This window comes from Mus caroli, unplaced genomic scaffold (genome assembly GCF_978045245.1).
Source record: "Mus caroli unplaced genomic scaffold, Mus_caroli_1 scaffold_10, whole genome shotgun sequence".
NCBI classification, from domain to species: domain Eukaryota; kingdom Metazoa; phylum Chordata; class Mammalia; order Rodentia; family Muridae; genus Mus; species Mus caroli.
In genome coordinates, this window is record NW_028227265.1 from 60274192 (window position 1) to 60296863 (window position 22672).

The 22672-nt window shown below is 39.5% G+C and overlaps 1 protein-coding gene across 1 annotated transcript; it reads left to right on the forward strand.

Annotated features, from left to right (window-relative positions):
* The first annotated feature begins 1461 nt into the window (after positions 1–1461).
* On the forward strand, positions 1462–7483 carry LOC110300662 (uncharacterized). The gene is given in 3 exon segments (XM_085843907.1): positions 1462–3162; positions 3350–3410; positions 4592–7483. Coding segments are annotated over 3 exon segments (2514 nt in total). The 5' UTR covers positions 1462–2987; the 3' UTR covers positions 6870–7483.
* The last annotated feature ends 15189 nt before the right edge of the window (positions 7484–22672 follow it).

The window sequence follows — 22672 nt, forward strand, 5'->3', positions numbered from 1 at the left end:
CAGTTTCTACCTTGAATTTATATCCTAAGCTTCCACAACGGTGGATTGTGATCTGGCAGTATCAGCCCCCCCCCCAAAAGAAACCTATTCATTACCTGAGTTGCTTTGGGGTAGAGGATTTAATCTTAGGAGCAGAGAAGCAAGATAGAACAAAAACTCCTACCTCATAAGTGATTTTGTTGCTGTGAAGTACAGTGATTTGGAGGAATGTGGAAAATATTACTACTTTAGAAGGCAAAAGCTATCAGAATCTGTGTGCAGAGGTTAATCCGTTATTCTGGTATACCTAGGAAAAGGGAGTTTCTAGAGTAGTACAGAGAGTGGAGGTTGATGTCGTAGGATTTCAGTGGCAAATAGGGTCCATGAAAAATTAAACTACAGGTTTTTGTGTGATATTTGCCTTCAAACTCTTTCTTATTGTGCCCATGCACTGTACAAATGAGTATGATAGAAAAAAAGACTGATTTCTTAGATAAAATACTTATATTAGTGTATAGTTGTTACTGAAGACTCATGCATGTTTGCAGCAAAAAGTAACACAAGTGGTGTGTAAAGATAGAACAAGTCTGTGATTTGTACAGAAAAATACTGCTAAGTAGTTTCAGATGGCATTCAAATGCTAAAACAAAGGCAGGAATATTCAAGGAAAATTGCACCATTAAAGAGAAGACTCTTTCCATTGAATTGGAAGCTTAGTAATGGTACCCTAATGGTAAGACTCTATTCAGCTAAACATTTATGAAAGGAACGGGCAAAGGGATATCTAGTCCCAAGAAGCAACTTCATTCAGAATCTGCTACAACTGTGGTCCAAGTGTGGCAGGGTCCATCCCAATCTCGAAGCCAAACTTGACAGGATCACCTCTGTTGTTCTGGTTCTGGAAACAAGAAAGTTGCAAAGTTTAAAGGTCATGAATTTTTCCTCTGTGGTTTCAGTTCATCCCTGTTGTACTCAACTATGTTTGGCAGAATCAGGGCCTCAGTGAGAAGAGTGTAAGCTCAATGCATGAAGCGGTGAACATGATGCCTGCTTTGCATCTTGAGCCCACAAGATCTTGAGATACCTGAGCTATAAGATATATGACATAGTGGGTGGAAGAGCAAGGGGGAGGGGGGAGGGGGACAAAGGGAGAGGAGGAGAGAGGGAGAGACAGAGGCGGGGAGAGAGGGAGAAAGAGAGAGGGGCATGCAAGCAGATTCAGAGGTGACAGAGATGAGAAGTTTCAGGGATAGAGCCATGTAAATCTTTTAAAACTTTAGCCCCATGTGTCTGAGGCAGAGCTCTAGGACTTGGGGTTTGCCTTGCTGGGTTTCGGTCTTGCCTTTGTCAAATCTTTTTTCTATTTTCAAATGGGAATGTGTAATATGTTGTTGTATTTTCAAAATATATAACTGGTTTCCTAATTTTAGAAGATATCATAGTCAAAAAATTTCTGTCTGTCTGTCTGTCTGTCAGAAGAGACTGAACATTTGGTTGGGGTTCTTATTGGGATCCTCGCACATAGTGACCTGGATCAGTAGTAGTATATTCAATGAAAAACCTCCCAGATAGAATAATGTACTTGAACACTTGTCTCTCATTGGTTGCTGGCTTTGGAGTGCATATGGAGTCTTGAGTAAGCAGAGCCTTGCGGGTGGAAGTTTCCCGTTGGGGTTGAGATTAGAATGTCTATAGCCTTTCCCCATTATCAATTAATTGTGCCTACATTCTTATAGTTGAAATCTGATTAGCCAGCTTTTACCACATAGTGCTATGCCTTTAACATGCACAGTATTGCTAAATAACATAAGATAGAGAAGAAATATTGGCTTTTCATTGATAAGCCATTTGCTAGCCTGATATATATAATTTTATTATTTTCGGTTTAGTTTTTGAGGACAAGTTTTCTCTGTGTTGCTTTGGCTGTCCTGACATTAGCTCTTGAGATTCAGTTCATCTTGATCTGTCTGATTCCGCCTCCCACGTGCTGGGATTAAAGGTGAGGTCCATCCAATATAACTGACTTTCTGTTTTCTATTATTGGCTGATAGCCCTGGAGTGGAGGTTTTTGTAGGTGTCAAGCATATGCTATTGTGTTGAGCTTCATCTACATCTTAAAATTTGAACTTGGACAGAGGGTATATTCTCTCTCACAGAGTGATATATATATTCATGGTATTAATATCACCTGAGCCTCCTAAGTCATTGGATTGAAGGTGCATGACATTTTTCTTACCTTTTATGTGTTTTGATTGTATTAATGAATATGAGTGTTTGGCTTGTATGCATAGACACAACATGTTGTGTGTCTGGCATTTACAGTACTCAGAAGATGGCCTCATAACCTCTGACCTTGGAGTATTGATATCTGTGAGCCTAATGTAAATACTGACAATTGAACTGATTTCCTTTATAAGACCAGCAAGTAATCTTAACTCCTGAGCCATCTATCTTGCTCAGTTTTTTTTTTTTATGTATGATCTAAGTATACAGTGCTTAAATTTTCATCATCCATCGCTATCTGTGTAAACATGCATTCTCCTTTACTAAGATCTTAGTAATCTCATAGTTTGAGTTGTGACACTTTACACTTCTGTGAGGTGAATAGTGAGACCTTCAGAGTTTTTGTCTCCCTTGTTTGTTTATTTTGTTGGGCTTTTTTGCCAGGGAAAGAGTCTGAACATTTACCTATATCTGTCTTGGATTCATTCTATAGGCCAGGCCTTCCACTCAGTGAGATCCATCTGTCTCTGCTTTCTGAGTACTAGGGTTAAATGCATGAGACAGACCTGCTTGCCCATTTTCTTTTGTACTTATTAATCATTCATGCGATTTCTCTAAAATGTACTCAGTATTACTGATCTCTTTGTTTAATGACCAGGGTGAAGCGTCTCTTCAGTTTCCTTCTAAAATGACTTGGTGATTACATTAGAATGTCCATGTCATAGATTGAGTGTGAAAAACACCATAATTAGATCAATATATTGGTAAAGAAGTGTACAATTACAATGTTGTCAGTATTATGCTTTCTGTTGTACATGTGTGGGATATTTTAGGATGCAGTGACCTATGATGATGTGCACATAAACTTCACTCAGGAAGAATGGGTCTTGTTGGATCTTTCCCAAAAGAGGCTCTACAAAGATGTTATCCTGGAGACCTACAGGAACCTCACTGCTATAGGTAAGACTAGATTTTCTGTCACTTATTAAAGTATGAGGAAAAGTTTTTCTTATCTTCTGTAGTTTTTGATTGTGAAAGTGGAGAATATAGTAAATATTTCTGGTATGTCTTAAGGTTCACTGATGACAGTAACTTAACTTTTGTATAATTTCAAATATATGATACATTTTCTGATAATATGTTTTAGGATACAAATGGGAAGAACACAATATTGAAGAACATTGTCAAAATTCTAGAATACATGGAAGGTGAGTTTCATGTGTTAACTGAAACTTAAACATTTGTATGTACCTCTGAAGAAATTTTAATGTGCCCTGGAAATTTTAAGGTAAAGAACAGCATAAAGCACAGGTTTTTGTATATTAATGAATAGAAGATTCTCATAATATCATATGCCTTAGGGTCAGGTAGCTAATCCATGTTTTTAAGGCATTTCTTTAAGAAACAAGGAAAGGAAGCATGCCTTAGAAGCTATTATCTTTTGAATAATAGCCCCACAAGAATTACTTTGTAGAACTGCCAAATTCATTTAGTTTGATACCACTCAGGTATCACAAAGGGCATACACATAGACTAGATGATCCAAAACCATCTAATAAGCAAATAGTTTATAGTGAAGCTCACATTACTTATATACTTATAGTTATTTACCATATATACTTATACACATATATATACACTTATATACTTATAGTTAGTGAGAAGGGCAGTTTATGAAAATCAACAAGGTTCTTGTGAAGAAAACTCTATCCTTATATTACATCATTATGATAAGCAATAAATTTAAACTTGTATGAATCCAATGTGAAAGCCTTTTGTTATTCTTGCTTTAATATACATATCATATGTTGCATTAGATATAAGGGAGCATAATGGACATGGAAAGATGCAATGTGCCCCTTTTACTCCCAGAAGTATTAGGAGAGACTTAGTAGTACCACTTCGAGTAGACTTTGAATATGATGTAAGTTTACCATTGTGTTTCCAACTTCATTGGGAATTCGTTCCCAAATTCAGAGTGCATAAATGTTCTGTGAGGAGGAATATAGACACTCATTTATTTGTCCTGGTTCACTTTGCAAATGTAGTTTGGCTCTCAGTATAGGAAATTATTATGAATGCCATGACTGTAGTAAATCTGAGTTCTTCCAGTTGTCTTCAAAGATAGGAAAGCACTCAAATGGAAAAAAGATGCTTGCTATAAGTGTGAACCATGTACTAAAAACTCTAACCATCCCAGATATCTTCAAAAACATAAATGTATACATAATGAAGAGGGACCCTATGACTGTAAACAATGTGATAAAACCTTAAGATCTGATTCTTTTCTGTAATTAAACTAAATTGTAAAAGTAAATCATAGAGATAAAAAGATTCATCAGTATAATCAATATCATAAAATGTTTGCATATGCCATTTATCTTTGCAGGCAAGAAAGAAGTCACCCTGGAGATAAACTCTATGAATATAGACAATGTGGTAAAGTTTTTGCATGTCACAGTCATCTTCAAAGTCATGAAAGAATTCATGCTGGAGAGGAATCCTGTGAATGTAATCAATGTAATAATCACAGTACTCTTCAAAATCCTGAAAAAAATCATACTGAAGAGAGACTATATGAATGTAATGAATGTGGTAAAGCTTTTTCACAACAGAGTCATCTCCAAATACATACAAGGACACATCATGGACAGAAACTCTATGAATGTAAGCAATGTTGTAAAGCCTTTGCCTGTTGCAGCAGTCTTCAAAAACATGAAAAAGATCATACTAGAGATACAACCTATGAGTCTAAGCAAAGTGGTATAGACTTTTCACATCAGGGTTATCTCCATAAGCATAAAAGAACATATATTGTACAGAAACACTATAAATGCAGTCAATGTGATAAAGTATTTTCAAAACGTAGTAATTTTCAAAGACATAAAAGACTACATACAGGAGAGAAACCCTATGACTGTAACCAATGTGGTAAAGGCTTTGCACTGCCCAGATATCTCATAAAACATAGAAGAACACATATCGGAGAGAAACCCTATGAGTGTAATCAGTGTGGTAAAGCCTTTGCACAGAGCAGTGGTCTTCAAAATCATGAAAGAATTCATACTGGAGAGAAACCTTATGAATGTAATCAATGTGGTAAAGCCTTTGCACATCAGAGTTATCTCCAGAAACATGAAAAAACTCATACCGGAGAGAAAGCCTATGAATGTAATCAATGTGGTAAAGCCTTTGAACAACAGATTTATCTTCAAATTCATGAAAGAGTTCATACTGGAGAGAAACCGTATGTATGTAATCAATGTGGTAAAGCCTTTGCATATCACAGTCATCTTAAAGTTCATGGAAGAGCTCATACTGGAGAGAAACCCTATGAATGTAATCAGTGCGGCAGAGCCTTTGCTTATAGCAGTAGTCTTCAAATACATGAAATAGTCCATACTGCAGAGAAACCCTATGAATGTAAGCAATGTGGTAGAGCCTTTGCACATCAGAGTTATCTCCAGAAACATGAAAGAACACATACTGGAGAGAAACCCTATAAATGTAAACAATGTGGTAAAGCCTTTGCACAACAGATTCATCTTCAAGTTCATGGAAGAATCCATACTGGAGAGAAACCCTATGAATGTAATCAGTGTGGTAGAGCCTTTGCTTATAGCAGTAGTCTTAAAAAACATGAAATAGTCCATACTGGAGAGAAACCCTATGAATGTAATCAATGTGGTAAAGCCTTTGCATATCCCAGATATCTTCAGAAACATGAAAGAACACATACTGGAGAGAAACCCTATGAATGTAATCAATGTGGTAAAGCCTTTGCACATCACAGTTATCTCCAGAAACATGAAAGAATTCATACTGGAGAGAAACCCTATGAATGTAATCAATGTGGTAAAGCCTTTGCACATCACAGTAATTTCCAAAACCATGAAAGAACACACACTGGAGAGAAACCCTATGAATGTAATCAATGTGGTAAAGCTTTTTCAAAGCAGACTCTTCTCCAACTACATAAAAGAACACATACTGGAGAGAAACCGTATGTATGTAATCAGTGTGGTAAAGCCTTTGCATATCACAGTCATCTTAAAGTTCATGGAAGAGCTCATACTGGAGAGAAACCCTATGAATGTAATCAGTGCGGCAGAGCCTTTGCATATAACAGTAGTCTTCAAATACATGAAATAATCCATACTGCAGAGAAACCCTATGAATGTAAGCAATGTGGTAGAGCCTTTGCACATCAGAGTTATCTCCAGAAACATGAAAGAACACATACTGGAGAGAAACCCTATAAATGTAAACAATGTGGTAAAGCCTTTGCACAACAGATTCATCTTCAAGTTCATGGGAGAATCCATACTGGAGAGAAACCCTATGAATGTAATCAGTGTGGTAAAGCCTTTGCATATAGCAGTAGTCTTAAAAAACATGAAATAGTCCATACTGGAGAGAAACCGTATAAATGTAATCAGTGTGGCAAAGCCTTTGCACATCTCAGATATCTTCGAAAACATGAAAGAACACATACTGGAGAGAAACCCTATGAATCTAATCAGTGTGGTAAAGCCTTTGCACATAACAATAATCTTCAACATCATGAAAGAATTCATACTGAAGAGAAACCCTATGAGCATAGTCAATGTAGAAAACCCTTTTCATATCACAGTAGTCTTCAGATTCATACTTCAGAGAAACACTAATGTAGTTAACGTGGTAAAGCCTTTGCACGTCATAGTAGTCTTTACATTCATGAAAGAATTCACACTGGAGAGAAGCCCTGTGATGTAATCAATGTGGTAAAGCATTGCATATCACCATCACCTGCAAATACATAAAAGAACACACTGAAGGAAAATGATACAAATGCAATCAATGTAGTATAAAACCTTTCAACATCACAGTTATCTTCAAATACAAAGGAACACATACTGGAGAGTAACGTTATGAATGTAGTCAGCCTGTTAAAGCCTTTGCATATCACAGTTGTCTTTGAGGGCATGAAAGTACTCAGGAAGTGAATCTATGAATATAAAGTGGGTTTTTTTCCCATTGGTTTACTGTTTATTCAGTGTTAAATGTTACAGAGTTCATACACTGTCGGAACCATGCCTGAGAACCCAAAGGAAGAAATGGTGCAATGGACAGCCTCATCCACCCAGACAGTGTATTAAAACTTGATTCATATGCATTTTGATAATTTCACAATCTTTAAAACTATAACAAGACTTGGGATTTACATCTGCTGCAGGTCCTCAGCATTCAGTACAGTGTGCCATTAAAAAAACCTCATCATGTCTCCGTTCACTTCCTAAAATTTGTGTGTGTGTGTGTGTGTCTAGCTGGAGTAGACTATAAAGTATTTGGTAAGATCTTTAGGCTACACACTTAAATTCAAGTTACACAAGAGTTATTGCAGATTTAAAAAAATCTGATGTTCTCTTGCTCTCTTGCTCTGTTCCCTTGCTCCTGCTCCCCCTCTTTTCCCTATTCCCTCCCCACTCTCCACATGCTCATGGGTAGCTCTCTCTCTCTCTCTCTCTCTCTCTCTCTCTCTGCCTTTCTCTGTCTCTATTCCTTTAACTCCCCTCCCCAAGCCCTGAAAAAACTATTCTATACTGTCAAAAAAAAAAAAAAATCTGACAGTTATCAACAATCTCTTCAAGCCTTTGACTTCTTCATGCTACGTGCTAAAGAAAGAAATAACTGAATTCAGTGTATGACTCTGAATAGAGTCAACAAGAAATACTAACGTTTCTGAAGGAAAGAATTGTTGACAGGGAGACATGTCATCTCTTGGCAGCATCCCTTTTCCACTTCAAAGAATATGATTAGCATTGAAAAACCTTCATAAGGCATTTGCTCCTATATGGCAAGCTGCTCCTGGGGCAAAAACTCTCCTTGCTTCAACTGCTGACAGTATACTGTCCAAACTGGACAAATAGGATAAAGAGAAGTCAAGTGCTAAACTTTACCAAAACAAGTAGGCAGTGCTTCAGTATTGTTGCCTCATGGAAAAGTCTATCAGATATTTGGGGCAGAAGGCTGAAGATGATGTCTCAAAGTTGCAGAGGAACCTTGAATGACTGTCCGGGTCAACCTCTCTCTGTCATTTCTATAATTTTGGAAGCTGCTTGCTCTGCACTTCCTGTATCCTCAGGGAATGTTCATTCCTTCTCAGGTCTCTTATGGGGTTGAGGACTAGATAGTTATAGTCGCATAACTCAGCTTAAGTTGTTTAAGGTTTAAAAAATATTTTAAGGTCTAAAGGTAAAAGTTGGCAAATGCAAGTTATGATTGAAAACGAAATAGGCACAGAAGATTGGATTCACCAAGATAATTGATAGTAGTAGGAAGTAGAGTACTTTCTCCAAGGTTGCCAAATACATATGGACTGGATATTGTGAATGCAATTCTCACTTGATGGCTTTCATAATTGTTCTTATTGTATATAGCTTATTGATGGTAGAGAAAGACCCTTTATTGGACTAAAAGGGGGAGATGTAGGGATAATCTTTATTTGTCCTTCGTAGAGATGTGTCTCTGTCCTTCCTTGTATGCCCAAAGCACTTTCTGCTTGGTTACAATAAACAGCATATAGCAAGGGGTAGAATAGAAGGGAGAGAACAATTCTGGGATAGAGTTGGGCACCAAGAAACAGAGGAACCTGGAGGTATGATGCTGAGGAGAATTAATCAGCCATGTGGCAAAATGTAGATCACTACAAATGAGATGATATGTTTTGAGCTAGTGGGAACAAGCCTAGCTTAAGGCCTAGGCATTTATTAATAAATAATAAGCCTCTAAGTTGTTCAGGAATTGTTCCCAGGTAGAAGGGCCAAAGGTTTCCTCATCACCCAGTAACATATTTCCTCCAGCAGGGTGGCATTTACTAAATATCCCCAAATGATACCACCGATTGAAAAGGGTTGATTCTGTGAAGCCTACATGCTTCCTTTTGTTAGGGGAACTAATTTATGAGGAAGGAAAATCCCTATAATTAAGCCTTTGGGTGCCTCAGTATCTGGGTTACAGGAATGAAGCCTTAAGTCAGTAAAACAATCAAGAGTAAAAATTATGTTTGTTCAAAGATTTGTTATTACAGAGCTATAGGAATAAAGACAGCATGATACGGGCATAAAAACTGATGTGTTGATCAATGGAATTTAATTGAAAATCCAGGATAAATGCACCATACTTAAGGACATTGACAAAGAAGCCTTGCTATATGCAAGCACAAATGCAGATGGAACCAAAGTAATACATTGCAAAGTTTTAGAGATGATGTTGCACTCAAATCTATTGCATCTGGAGGCTATGGATGAAGCTCTGCAGAGTTTTAATGTGCTGGCTCATCATCATACTCCACAAGGAATCTCTTACATTCCTTTTTCTTTAAGATACCTTGGACTCCTTTGGTCCAGTTCACTGTCCACTCCCATGATGCCCCAGCAGACTCTCCAAATCTATACTTTTGTTTTCATCTTCTAGTTGATGTGACATGAACGTGTATGCAAAAAGAGCATTCTAAGGTCATTTCTTTCTCCATTATATTATGTTTGTGATTTCTGTATCCTATATTCTTTGGCATATAGGTACTTATCAAAGGAAGCATATGGTAAATTATACTATGCCTTTTCTAATCCAGGAAGCCTGACTTATAGAAAGCTTTGTAATATTTACTATTGTTAACTGGTCTAAGCAGAAAGCATGTTTTGTTTAAATAATGCCTTTATGTAGCTGACAATTTCACTCTTATTGTCTGACCATACCTTTGACTTCAAATTTCTTTATCACAGGTTGGTTTCTAAAATGGCAAAATGAAAAAAAAAATTTAACAAACCTAGCTTGCCTCATCATTTGACTTGCAGGGATTTTTATTATATCTTGGTGGGAAAGAACTGGGAACTGTTAAAAGTCTAGCTTGATAATTTGCTCTGAGGTCAGGAATCAAAGCAAATGGAAAGTTCCAACAGCTATAAAACCTCAAGCACTTCACAGTAAACCATTTCCTCCAAGGAGACTTCATTTCCTAAAGGTATTACAAACTGCAAAACAGCACCAGCAGCTTGGGATCCAATATTTAACACCTAAAATTCAAGAGGATATTTCAAATATAAAACACAACAGTTAGTTACAGAATCCAATATATGTGAACATAGTTTTATAACAGACTAGATTATCCCAAACTTCATGTTCCTCTTTCTCAGGAAGTTTCCTTTTTCTTCAGCAATAACAGAACAAAGAATGCTATGAATCTGGGTATTAAAAGTAAATTACTTGAAGAATCACATAGGTGTGTTACATCAAAGTGAGAAAAATCTCTATTGACTTTAGATAAGACTTCATAAAAATGGCAGTCTATCCAGGCATTCCACGTGTGAACTTTAAGGTACTTGGTAGTGGGAGCTTGTGAGTTGTTTATATGGTATATGGCCCTCAGGAAGAAATTACACTGTCAGAGCTGAGTTCATCATTCCCTTGGTTCATTTATAAATGGAAAGGTCTTGTGACTGTGCCAAGAAGCTCTACCCTAGTCAGACTTGAATCATTTGTCTTGCCTTTTCACAAAATTAAATTATGGTTTTGTAATTAGGATATCATTCACTGGCCATAAATGTTTCTTGCTCTCCTTATATGGTGGCCAGAATGTTTTGTATGAGAGGAAGATGCTATTTAGGTTATTAAAGTCAGATTGTTTTCGATTGTTAAGGTTACAGCCAGTAGAGGGGTTTTTTGTTGTTGTTTTGGTTTGGGGTTTTTTTTTTTTTTTGTTTTTTTTTTTTGTGTTTTGTTTTGTTTTGTTTTGTTTTTTGTAAATTTAAAGGGGAGTTCTCATGGAAATCTGAAAGAAACAATCCAAAGGACAGGAAAGGTAGAGGTTCTTACACTTACACTTATAAGTTTCCCTGAGAGTATCCCTGAGAATTCTGTGGAGTCTACAATATTCTCTAACACATTTCAACCACAACTTGGTGCTGTGTCCCCATGTGTCTTTATCATTCTGTGAAAACTGCTACCATTTCATTTGAAGCAGCCTCTTTAGGTCACCTGGAATCACATAAAATTGGGTGTCTTACCTTTGCTTGTCTGAACTAGAAGGCCTAAGCATCCGTGTAGTTCTAACATGAAATGAGTTCAGAAGTTGTAAAGTGACTACAAGGTACTGCTTTGCCTTTTAGCAGCCAGGGATCCACTGTGTGTGTGTGTGTGTGTGTGTGTGTGTGTGTGTATGTGTGTATGTGTGTGTATTCACTCAGGATGATATCCTCCCGATGCATCCATTTGTCAAAGAATTTCATGAATTCATTGTTTCTAATAGCTGAGTAGTATTCCATTGTGTAAATGTACCACGTTTTCTGTTATCCATTTCTCTGTTGAGGGGCATCTCGGTTGTTTCCAGCTTCTGGCTATTATAAATAAGGCTGCTATGAACATAGTGGAGCATGTGTCCTTATTACCACTCGGAACATCTTCTGGGTATATGCCCAGGAGTGGTATTGCTGGATCCTCCAGTAGTACTATGTCCAATTTTCTGAGGAAACACCAGACTGATTTCCAGAGTGGTTGTACCAGCTTGCAATCCCACCAACAATGGAGGAGTGTCCCTCTTAATTCACATCCTCGCCAGCATCTGCTGTCACCTGATTTTTTTATCTTAGCAATTCTGACTGGTGGGAGGTAGAATCTCAGGGTTGTTTTGATTTGCATTTCCCTAATGATTAAGGATGTTGAACATTTTTTTCAGGTGCTTCTCAGCCATTTGGTATTTCTCAGTTGAGAATTCTTTGTTTAGCTCTGTACGCCATTTTTAAATAGGGTTATTTGATTTTTCTGGAGTCCACCCTCTTGAGTTCTTTATATATATTGGATATTAGTCCCCTATCTGATTTAGGATTGGTAAAGATCCTTTCCCAATCGGTTGGTGGCCTTTTTGTCTTATTGACAGTGTCTTTTGCCTTATGTCTACCTGGATAAAGGAACTGCACATAAAACCAGAGACACTGAAACTTATAGAGGAGAAAGTGGGGAAAAACCTCGAAGATATGGGCACAGGGGAAAAATTCCAAAACAGAACAGCAATGGCTTGTGCTGTAAGATCGAGAATCAACAAATGGGACCTCATAAAATTGCAAAGCTTCTGTAAATTGTATGGATTCATTTCTGGGTTTTCAGTTCTATTCTATTGGTCAACCTGTCTGTCACTGTACCAGTGCCATGCAGTTTTTATCACAATTGCTCTGTAGTACAGCTTTAGGTCAGGCATGGTGATTCCACCAGAGGTTCTTTTATCCTTGAGAAGAGTTTTTGCTATCCTAGCTTTTTTGTTATTCCAGATGAATTTGCAGATTGCCTTTAATAATTCGTTGAAGATTTGAGTTGGAATTTTTATGGGGATTGCATTGAATCTGTAGATTGCTTTCAGCAGGATAGCCATTTTGACTATATTAACCCTGCCAATCCATAAGCATGGGAGATCTTTCCATCTTCTGAGATCTTCCTTGATTTCTTTCTTCAGAGCCTTGACGTTTTTATCATACAGATCTTTCACTTCCTTAATTAGTCACACCAGGGTGTTTTATATTATTTGTGCCTATTGTGAAGGGTGTTGTTTCCCTAATTTCTTTCTCAGCCTGTTTATCCTTTGTGTAAAGAAAGGCCACTGATTTGTTTGAATTAATTTTATATCAAGCTACATCACTGAAGTTGTCTATCAGGTTTAGGAGTTCTCTGGTGGAATTTTTTTCACTTATATATACTATCATATCTGCAAATAGTGATATTTTGACTTCTTCCTTTCCAATTTGTATCACCTTGACCTCCTTTTGTTGTATAATTGCTCTGGCTAGGACTCTGAGTACTATATTGAATAGGTAGGGAGAAAGTGGGCAGCCTTGTCTAGTCCCTGATCTTAGTGGGATTGCTACCAGCTTCTCTCCATTTACTTTGATGTTGGCTACTGGTTTGCTGTATATTGCTTTTATTATGTTAGGTTGAATTCTTCATCTTTCCAAGACTTTTATCATGAAGGGATGTTGGATTTTGTCAAATGCTTTCTCAGCATCTAATGAGATAATCATGTGTTTTTTGTCTTTGAGTTTGTTTATATAGTGGACTACACTGATGGATTTCCATATATTAAACCATCCCTGCATTCCTGGAATGAAGCCTACTTGATCATGATGGATGATTGTTTTGATATGTTCTTGGATTCGGTTAGCATGAATTTTATTGAGTATATTTGCATCAATATTCATAAGGGAAATTGGTCTGAAGTTCTCTACCTTTGTTGGGTCTTTCTGTGGTTTAGGTATCAGAGTAATTGTGGCTTCATAGAGTGAATTAGAGTACCCTCTGCTTCTATTTTGTGGAATACTTTGAGGGGAACTGGAATTAGTTCTTCTTTGAAGGTCTGATAGAACTCTGCACTAAACCCATATGGTCCTGTGATTTTCTTGGTTGGGAGACTATTAATGACTGCTTCTATTTCTTTAGGGGATATGGGACTGTTAAGTCATTATTCTGATCCTGATTAAACTTTTGTACCTGGTATCTGTCTAGAAATTTGTCCATTTCATCTAGGTTTTCCAGTTTTGTTGAGTATACCCTTTTGTAGTAGGATCTGATGATGTTTTGGATTTCCTCAGGTTCTGTTGTTACATCTTCCTTTTCATTTCTGACTTTGTTAATTAGGATGCTGTCCCTGTGCCCTCTAGTGAGTCTGGCTAAGGGTTTATCTATCTTGTTGATTTTCTCAAAGATCCAGCTCCTAGTTTGGTTGATTCTTTTAATAGTTCTTTTTGTTTCCTCTTGGTTGATTTCAGCCCCGAGTTTATTTCCTGCTGTCTACTCCTCTTGGGTGAATTTGCTTCCTTTTGTTATAGAGCTTTTAGGTGTACTGTCAAGCTGCTAGTGTTTTCTCTCTCTAGTTTTTTTTTGTTTTTGTTTTTGGTTTTTTGTTTGTTTGGTTGGTTTGGTTTTGTTTTTGTTTTGAGGCACTCAGAGCTATGAGTTTTCCTCTTAGGAATGCTTTCATTGTGCCCCATAAGTTTGGGTATGTTGTGACTTCTTTTTCATTAAACTCTAAAAAATCTTTAATTTCTTTATTTCTTCCTTGACCAAAGTATCATTGAATAGAGTGTTCCTTAGCTTCCACATTAATGTTGACTTTTTATTATTTATGTTGTTATTGAAGATCAGCCTTAGTCCATTGTGATCTGAGAGAATGCATGGGATAATTTCAATATTTTTATATCTGTTGAGGCCTGTTTTGTGACCAATTATATGGTCGATTTTGGAGAAGGTGCCATGAGGTGCTGAGAAGAAGGTATAGCCTTTTGTTTTAGGATAAAATGTTCTGTAGATATCTGTTAAATCCATTTCTTTCATAACTTCTGTTAGTTTCAATGTCTCTCTGTCTAGTCTCTGTTTCCAGGATGTGTCCATTGATCAGAGTGGGATGTTGAAGTCTCCCAGTATTATTGTGTGAGGTGCAATATGTGCTTTGAGCTTTACTATAGTTTCTTTGATGAATGTTGATGGCCTTTCATTTGGAGCATAGATATTCTGAATTGAGAGTTCATCTTGGAAGATTTTACCTTTCATGAGTATGAAGCGCCCCTCCTCGTCTCTTTTGATAACTTTGGGTTGGAAGTTGATTTTATTCGATATTAGAATGGCTACTCCAGCTTTTTTCTTTGGACCATTTGCTTGGAAAATTGTTTTCCAGCCTTTCACTCTGAGGTAGTGTCTGTCTTTTCCCCTGAGATGGGTTTCCTGTAAGCAGCAGAATGTTGGGTCCTGTTTGTGTAGCCAGTCTGTTAGTCTATGTCTTTTTATTTGGGAATTGAGTCCATTGATATTAAGAGATATTAAGGAAAAGTAATTGTTGCTTCCTGTTTTTATTGTTAGAGTTGGGATTCTGTTTGTGTGGCTGTCTTCTTTTAGGTTTGTTGAAGGATTACTTTCTTGCTTTTTCTAGGGTGTAATTTCTGTCCTTGTGTTGGTGTTTTCCCTTTATTATCCTTTGAAGGGCTGGATTCGTGGAAGGATATTGTGTGAATTTGGTTTTGTCATGGAATACTTTTGTTTCTCCATCTATAGTAATTGAGAATTTTGCTGGTTATAGTAGTCTAGCCTGGCTTTTGTCTTCTCTTAGGGTCTGTATAACATCTGTGCAGGATCTTCTGGCTTTCATAGTCTCTGGTGAGAAGTCTGGTGTAATTCTAATAGGTATTTCTTTATATATTACTTGACCTTTTTTCTTACTGCTTTTAATATTCTATCTTTACTTATTGCATTTGTTTATTATTGATTATTATGTTATGTATTGATTATATATTGATTATTATATATATTGATTATTATTGTTGGTCAGTATGTTTTGGGAGGAATTTCTTTTCTGTTCCAGTCTATTTGGAGTTATGTAGACTTCTTGTATGTTCATGGGCATCTCTTTCTTTAGGCTAGGGAAGTTTTCTTCTATACTTTTGTTGAAGATTTTTACTGGCGCTTTAAGTTGAAAATCTTTCTCATCTATACCTGTTATCCTTAGGTTTGGTCTTCTCATTGTGTCTTGGATTTCCTGGATGTTTTGGGTTAGGATCTTTTTGCATTTTCATTGATTGTTGTGTCCATGTTCTCTATGGAATCTTCTGTACCTGAGATTCTCTCTTCCATCTGTTACATTCTGTTGCTGATGCTAGCATCTATGGTTCCTGATTTCTTTCCTAAGGTTTCTATCTCCAGAGTTGTCTCCCTTTGGGTTTTCTTCATTGTTTCTACTTCCATTTTTAGATCTTGGATGGTTTGTTCAATTCCATCACCTTTTTGGTTGTATTTTCCTGTAATTCTTTAAGGGATTTTTGTGTTTCCTCTTTAAGGTCTTCCACCTGTTTAGCAGTGTTTTCCTATAATTCCTTGAGGGATTTTTATGCTTCCTCTTTAAGGGCTTCTACCTGTTTAGCAGTGTTCTCCTGTATTTCTTTAAGTGTGTTATTAATGCCCTTCTTAAAATCCTCTACCAGCATCATGAGATATGATTTTAAATCTGAATCTTGCTTTTCAAGTGTGTTGGGGTATCCAGGAGTCACTGTGGTGAGCGTTCTGGGTTCTGATGATGCCCAGTGGTCTTGGTTTCTGTTAGTAAAATTGTTTGCCGTTCGCCATCTGGTAATCTCTGGTGTTAGAAGTTCTAGCTGTCTCTTGCTGGAGCTTGTTCCTCTTATGATTCTTTAGCCTCTGTCAGCACTCCTGGAAGACCAACTCTCACCTGAGTCCCAGTGGTCAGAGCACTCTCTGCAGGCAAGCTCTCTTGCAGGGAAGGTGCACAGAAGTCTGGAGCTCAGATCCACCTCCTGATTCCTGGGGTCAGAGCCCTCCCTGGAGGCTATCTCTCCTTTAGCAGGCAAGGTGTCCAGGGGTCTGGGTGTCAGCTCTGTCTCCTGGCTGAGGATGAAGACCAGAAGGGACCCTGTCCAAGAAGCTCTGCTGCTTCTGCAGCCCACATACTCTCCTGCATAGACTGGTCTCAGTGATCCCAAGATTCTGGGTGTGGTAGGGCCTGCCTTTGTTTTTGACCCCATTGCTGCTAGCACAAGACCCTCTGGGGTTTTGGAAGTGATGTTGAGTTTCACTCACCAGTGATCTCAAGGTCCCAGGTGGGCTAGGGTGCCTTAGGCATCGAGAGTCCTCTGGGGACCTTGGGACCCTCTGCTGAGATCACACCCAAAATGGTGCAGGCGATTGGTTATTTTCTTAACTCAAGCTAGAATCATGTAGGAAGAGAACTTTCTTTGAGAAAGTGCCCCCACCAGATTTGTGTTTATCTAAATCCGTGGGATCATTTTCTTCAGTAATGGTGGGTGTGGATGGAATCAGCCCATTGTGTACAGTGACACCACTGGGCAGATAATTTTGAGAGACATAAGAAAGTATGCGGAGGAGTCTGAGACAGTTGAACACATTGCTTTCCCATAGAATCTGAGTTCAGTACCCAGTGGCTAGATGGAACCTGAAGAGACCACCTCCAGTAGTTAGAACACCAATCTACCTTTAAAACTTTTGACTCAGAATTGTTCCTCTCTAAAAGAAATGCAGGGACAAAAATAAAGCAAAGACTGAAGGAATGGCCAACCAGTAACAAATCCAATCCATCTCATGGAAGGGCATCAAACTCTGACACTATTATTGATGTATTGTGCTGGCAGATAGGAGCCTATCAGGGTTGTCCTCTGAGAGGTTCTACTAGCAGCTGACTGAGACAGATGCCGATACTCACAGTCAATCATTGAACTGGGGTTAGGGACCCCCATAGAAGAGTTAGGGAAAGGATTGAAGGAGCTGAAGGGGATGGTAGCCCCATAGGAAGACCAACAGTGCCAACTAATCCATACCCCTGGGCTCTCACAGAGTCTAAGCCAACATCCAAAGAACTCAATACATTGGCTGGTCCAAGACCACATATGTAGTAGAGGACTGCCTTGTCTAGTTTCTGTGGGAGATGTGCCTAAGCCTGTAGAGACTTGATGCCCCTGGGAAGGGGGAAGTCCAAAGGGGGTGCACCATCATAGAGGTGAAGGGAAGGGGGAATGGGGCAAGAAGTCTGGGAGGGGGACCTGGAGGAGCAGCAACATTTGGGGTGTAATTAAATAAAATAAAAAAAAGGGTGCTGGGGATTCTGAGGAAATGGAACATAAAGCTTTTTCATAGGATCTGAGATCAGAACCCAGAATCTACATCATGTCAGAGCAGATTCAGTTATAGAGAGGAAGTATTTAAGAACGATTCCCCTATGGTCTGTTTCACTGCTTGCTTCCACATTCCCCCACTGATTTAGCTCCTGCCTTGGCTTCCTTCACAAAGGATCTGTAACAGGGGTGATAATGAAGAAGACAGAGATACTCTGGGATCATACAGAAGTAGGTTAGAACCCAGAGCTGCCTTGACAAAAGACCTTGGGGAAGCCTCTTAACTGTTGTGAACTCAAGCTTTTCCTTTCCACTAGTATGTTTCTCAGCTGTAGCATGCTGACAAACTAGACTGGATACTGTCATGCTCCATATTAATAATGTTTGGTCACTACTAGACCACACTTCCAAAAAAGTCTTATAGAACTATAATGGGGCTGAAAAAGCCTTATCACCTAGTAATGTAATGATGTAGTATGACATGGTACTGGTGTGGTTTTGGTATATGAAAGTATATATACAGAATTACATATGGTCTCTAATACCTGTTTTACCTGTGATATTGACCAATCGTTAATATTAACTTGATAAGTGTATAATTACCTAGAAGTTGAGAGGTGGGAGGATAGACCTTGAATGTGTATTGCCATGGGCCATCCCAGCCAGATATGGGGATCCCTGGGATGAGGGTCCTTGAAGGCTAAGTGGGTAAGGATTTGGCAGTGACAAACAAACAAACAAACACAGAGGCAGTTTGAATCTGAGTGTATTTTGCAGCTCTCAAGCAAGGGTTTTTATACATAAAGAAATAAGTAATACAACTCTTAGAAAATGTGTTTAGTGAAGCAATCATGGGTAGGACAGATATCATCATTTTCATTTGGCACAGTAAAGCACAAAAATCATCCAAGGCTAGTGGCATATTTCCAAGAGCAGGTTAATATATTTTTATGGTCAATCATTATATAACATCTAGTACCTGATTTTGTGTGTGTGTGTGTGAATCTTCAAGGTATAAATTTAAACTATTTTAATTCTTTTTTAGTTAAGGCTTTCTTTACCATATACCAAAGCCCATGACACACGTCTAGCCATATGAAATTTGATTGCTGGGAAAGATTTTATCTATTATAATACTGTTTTGTGATTTTGTAAATGATCTATGAAGTAAAGCGCTGGTTTTCCCAGAGATGATGTCATGGCAAGTGATCCCATCTCAAGGGATGGTTTCTTAACCATTCTTGTCACTTAAAATCTTAGCCTAGTCCAAACGCTGACACCACTGCATACACTAGCAAGATTTTGCTGAAAGGACCCAGATATAGCTGTCTCTTGTGAGACTATGCCGGGGCCTAGCAAACACAGGAGTGGATGCTCACAGTTAGCTATTGGATGGATCACAGGGCTCCCAATGGAGAAGCTAGAGAAAGTACCCAAGGAGCTAAAGGGATCTGCAACCCTATAGTTGGAACAACATGATAAACTAACCAGTACCCCGGAGCTCTTGTCTCTAGCTGCATATGTATCGAAAGATGGCCTAGTCGGCCATCACTGGAAAGAGAGTCCCATTGGACTTGCAAACTTTATATGCCCCAATATAGGGGAATGCCAGGGCCAAAAGAATGGGAATGGGTGGGTAGGGAAGTGGGGGGGGGGTATGGGGGACTTTTGGGATAGCATTGGAAATGTAATTGAGGAAAATACGTAATAAAAATATTAAAAATTAAAAAAAAAGAAGAAAATAAAGCCAGAGCCAAATGACCAAAAAAAAAAAAAAAAAAAAAAAAAGACCTTCTTGATGTCTTCCACCATCATCGTGAGATCTGCCTTTAAATCCGGGTCTAGGTTTTCGGGTGTGTTGGGGTGCCCTGGACTGGCTGAGGTGGGAGTACTGGGTTCTGATGATGGTGAGTGTTCTTGGTTTTTGTTAGTAAGATTCTTACGTCTGCCTTTCGACATCTGGTAAACTCTGGAGTCAGTTGTTAGAGTTGTCTCTGGTTAGAGCTTGTTCCTCTCTTGATTCTGTTTTTCTCTACTGGAAGACTGGGGAGACTAGCTCTCTCCTGAGTTTCGGTGGTCAGAGCACTCTCTGCAGGCAAGCTCTCCTTTTTCAGGGAAGGTGCACAGATATCTGTCGTTCAGACTTGCCTCCTGGCAGAAGAAGAAGGCCTGAAACAGGACCTGTGCAGAGTAGTCTCAGTGGAGTCCAGGATCCAAGATGTCTCCCACAGATGCTCAGGCAAAGCCCTCCCAGGCCGGGCGGACACCTATTCTCTGGCAGGGAAGGTGCCCGGATGTCTGGAGCCCGAAAAGGTGGCTGCCTCAGAAGCTCTGTGGCTCCTGCCTGTCCCAGAAGCTGTTAGCTTCTGTAGTCCACACTCTCACCTGTGCAGAGTAGTCTCGGTGGAGTCCAGGAGCCAAGATGTCTCTCTTTTTCCTTTGGAATTGCTTCCTCTTTAGCTTTTCATAACAAAGCATGTACTGTCTCTTGGAAGTGTGCCTGGTTAAAATTCAATTCATATAGTGAGAGATAACTTCAGATTAGGATAAAATAATTGTCTTTCTACAATGGAAGCTCTATCATTTGCCTTAATTGGTAACACAGATTATTTTCTAAATAAACCTATGAAGCAACCATTGTTGATAAGTATATCTCAAATCTGGAAAAACTATAATTATCAGATATCACTTTGAAATTTTCACTTAAAAAAATAACTTTCCCATTACATGTAGCAGTTAGACAGGATGTGACACTCAGTTTTCACTCAGAAGTCTGAAATAGAATTTACAACTGGAACACACTTCAGGAGTACAAGGTAGATATAGATATGATGCTGAAACTTTGTTCTGTTCTTCAGGTTAAATACAAGGCAATTACATGCAATATAACAACATTAGAACATTCATAGAGCATGTGGTTAATATTTTGTGACACTGTATGTTGAAAACATATCACTGCCACTTAAGCTGTCACTATCTGAGTTAAAGAAAGGTGTTGGTTAAATGAAAATGGCTCCTATACTCTTAGATGTTTGAATAATTGTTTTCCCATTGGCAGAACTCTTTCGGGGAGATTAGAGGTGTGCGCCTTTTTGAAGGTGTATCATGGTGCTAAGCTTATTGGCTATGAATGCCTCTGGCCATGCCCAGTGTATTCTCTACTTCCTACCTGGGGTTCACAATGTAGGCTCTCACTGCTTCTTGCTACCCTGTGTTTATTGAGCCAGCAGCGCCTTCTCTATTTCTGGATCTGTAAGCCCTATTTACTGCTTTCTCTTATAAACTGCCTTGACCATGGTGTGTTGTATCACAGGAATAGAAAGGTAACTAGAAGGGACCCCCCGGGTGCACGTGCCTTGTGCGCCAGGTGCAGCGCCAGCGGCCTCACGGGCACGGCCGCTTGCGGCACGCTGTGTCCCAGCACGAGCGCTGGCGACGGCTCTCCCCGCGCACCCGCGCTGGTGGCGGCCGCCGCCCGCTCCTCCCTCGTTTCCTTGCCCTCCCGCTCGCCGGGCGCCGGCTGCTCCGCCCGCCGGCTCGTCGCTGCCAACAGCGCGTCCCGGTCTCCCGCCACGGGGGGCGGGTCCTCCCGGGTGGCAGCGGCGGGCACCGGGGCGCGAGCGGACATGGCCGGCCCCTGGCCCCAGCCTCCTGCCCAGCCGGGGGCCGTCCGGGTCCAGGGAGCCGGCCGCCCCTCTCTCCACAGGGGGCCACCGACCCGCTTCGGTCCTGGGACGCGGAACTCGCCCGCCGAGGCGTGCAGCGCCCGGCGTGCCCGTCCTCCCCTCTCGCCGAGCGGAGCGCTAACCGCCCGCCGCCTGGCCTCGTCGCAGTGCACGGCCGGAGCTCGCCACTCGCGCCGGGCGCGCCCGAGCCGCGAGTCCTCAGCGGGCGCGGGCGACAACGCGGCGCTCCAGCCAGTCTGAAGGATCTCTGGGGAGCTCTATATGAGAATTTCTTAAAGACTCAATATTATTTTACATTATATACTATATACTCTATGTATTATATATTATACATAATGAATCAAAATCATATAAGGTTCTTTGTGAGATATTATCTCAACCCCCCCCCAAAACAAATAAAAATTATAATCACTGTTTAAAAATGTGGTAGTCTTCTTGAGATTAGTATTATCATGAAATTGATTAAGAAGATTAAAATAACCTTGAACTCATGGATCTCAGATTGTCTTAGCCTCCTAAGTGCTGGGATTAACAGCATGTGCTACCATGCTTGGCAATAGTCATTACTGAAAATGATTTTATGGGCACAAGTGACAGACAACTGAAATGACTTAAGAGGTTTTACACTCTCCCAATTCTCCTATGCTTCTTTTTATCTATTATTCAGTTTTGTTCTTCTTTCCCTTTGTGTGTGTGTGTGTGTGTGTGTGTGTGTGTGTGTGTGTGTGTGTGTTGGCTACTCACAGGCTTTCTTCAAAAATCATAGTGATCTTTCTGCCTCTGTGTCCTAAGTGCTGGGATCAAAAGAATGTAAAGTCACACTCATCGTGAAAAATAATTTTTATGGTACAAGGTCCTCCTCCTCTCCCTCCCCCTCCCCTTTCCTCTACCTTTCTCCTTTTCCTCCCTTCCCTCATTTCTTCTTCTTCCTACTCCTCCTCTTGTCCTCTTCCTCCTCCTTCTTCAGAAATAGAATTTCACTTGTATTTCATGTATATGGGAGTTTTGCCTGTTTATCTGACTTTGCCTCATTCCTGCCTGGTGAATTTATGCCTGCCTAGGAGGTGAACAGATTTTTTCAGATTCCCTGAAGCTGGAGTTAGGGATAGATGTGAGCTGCTGAATGTGCTG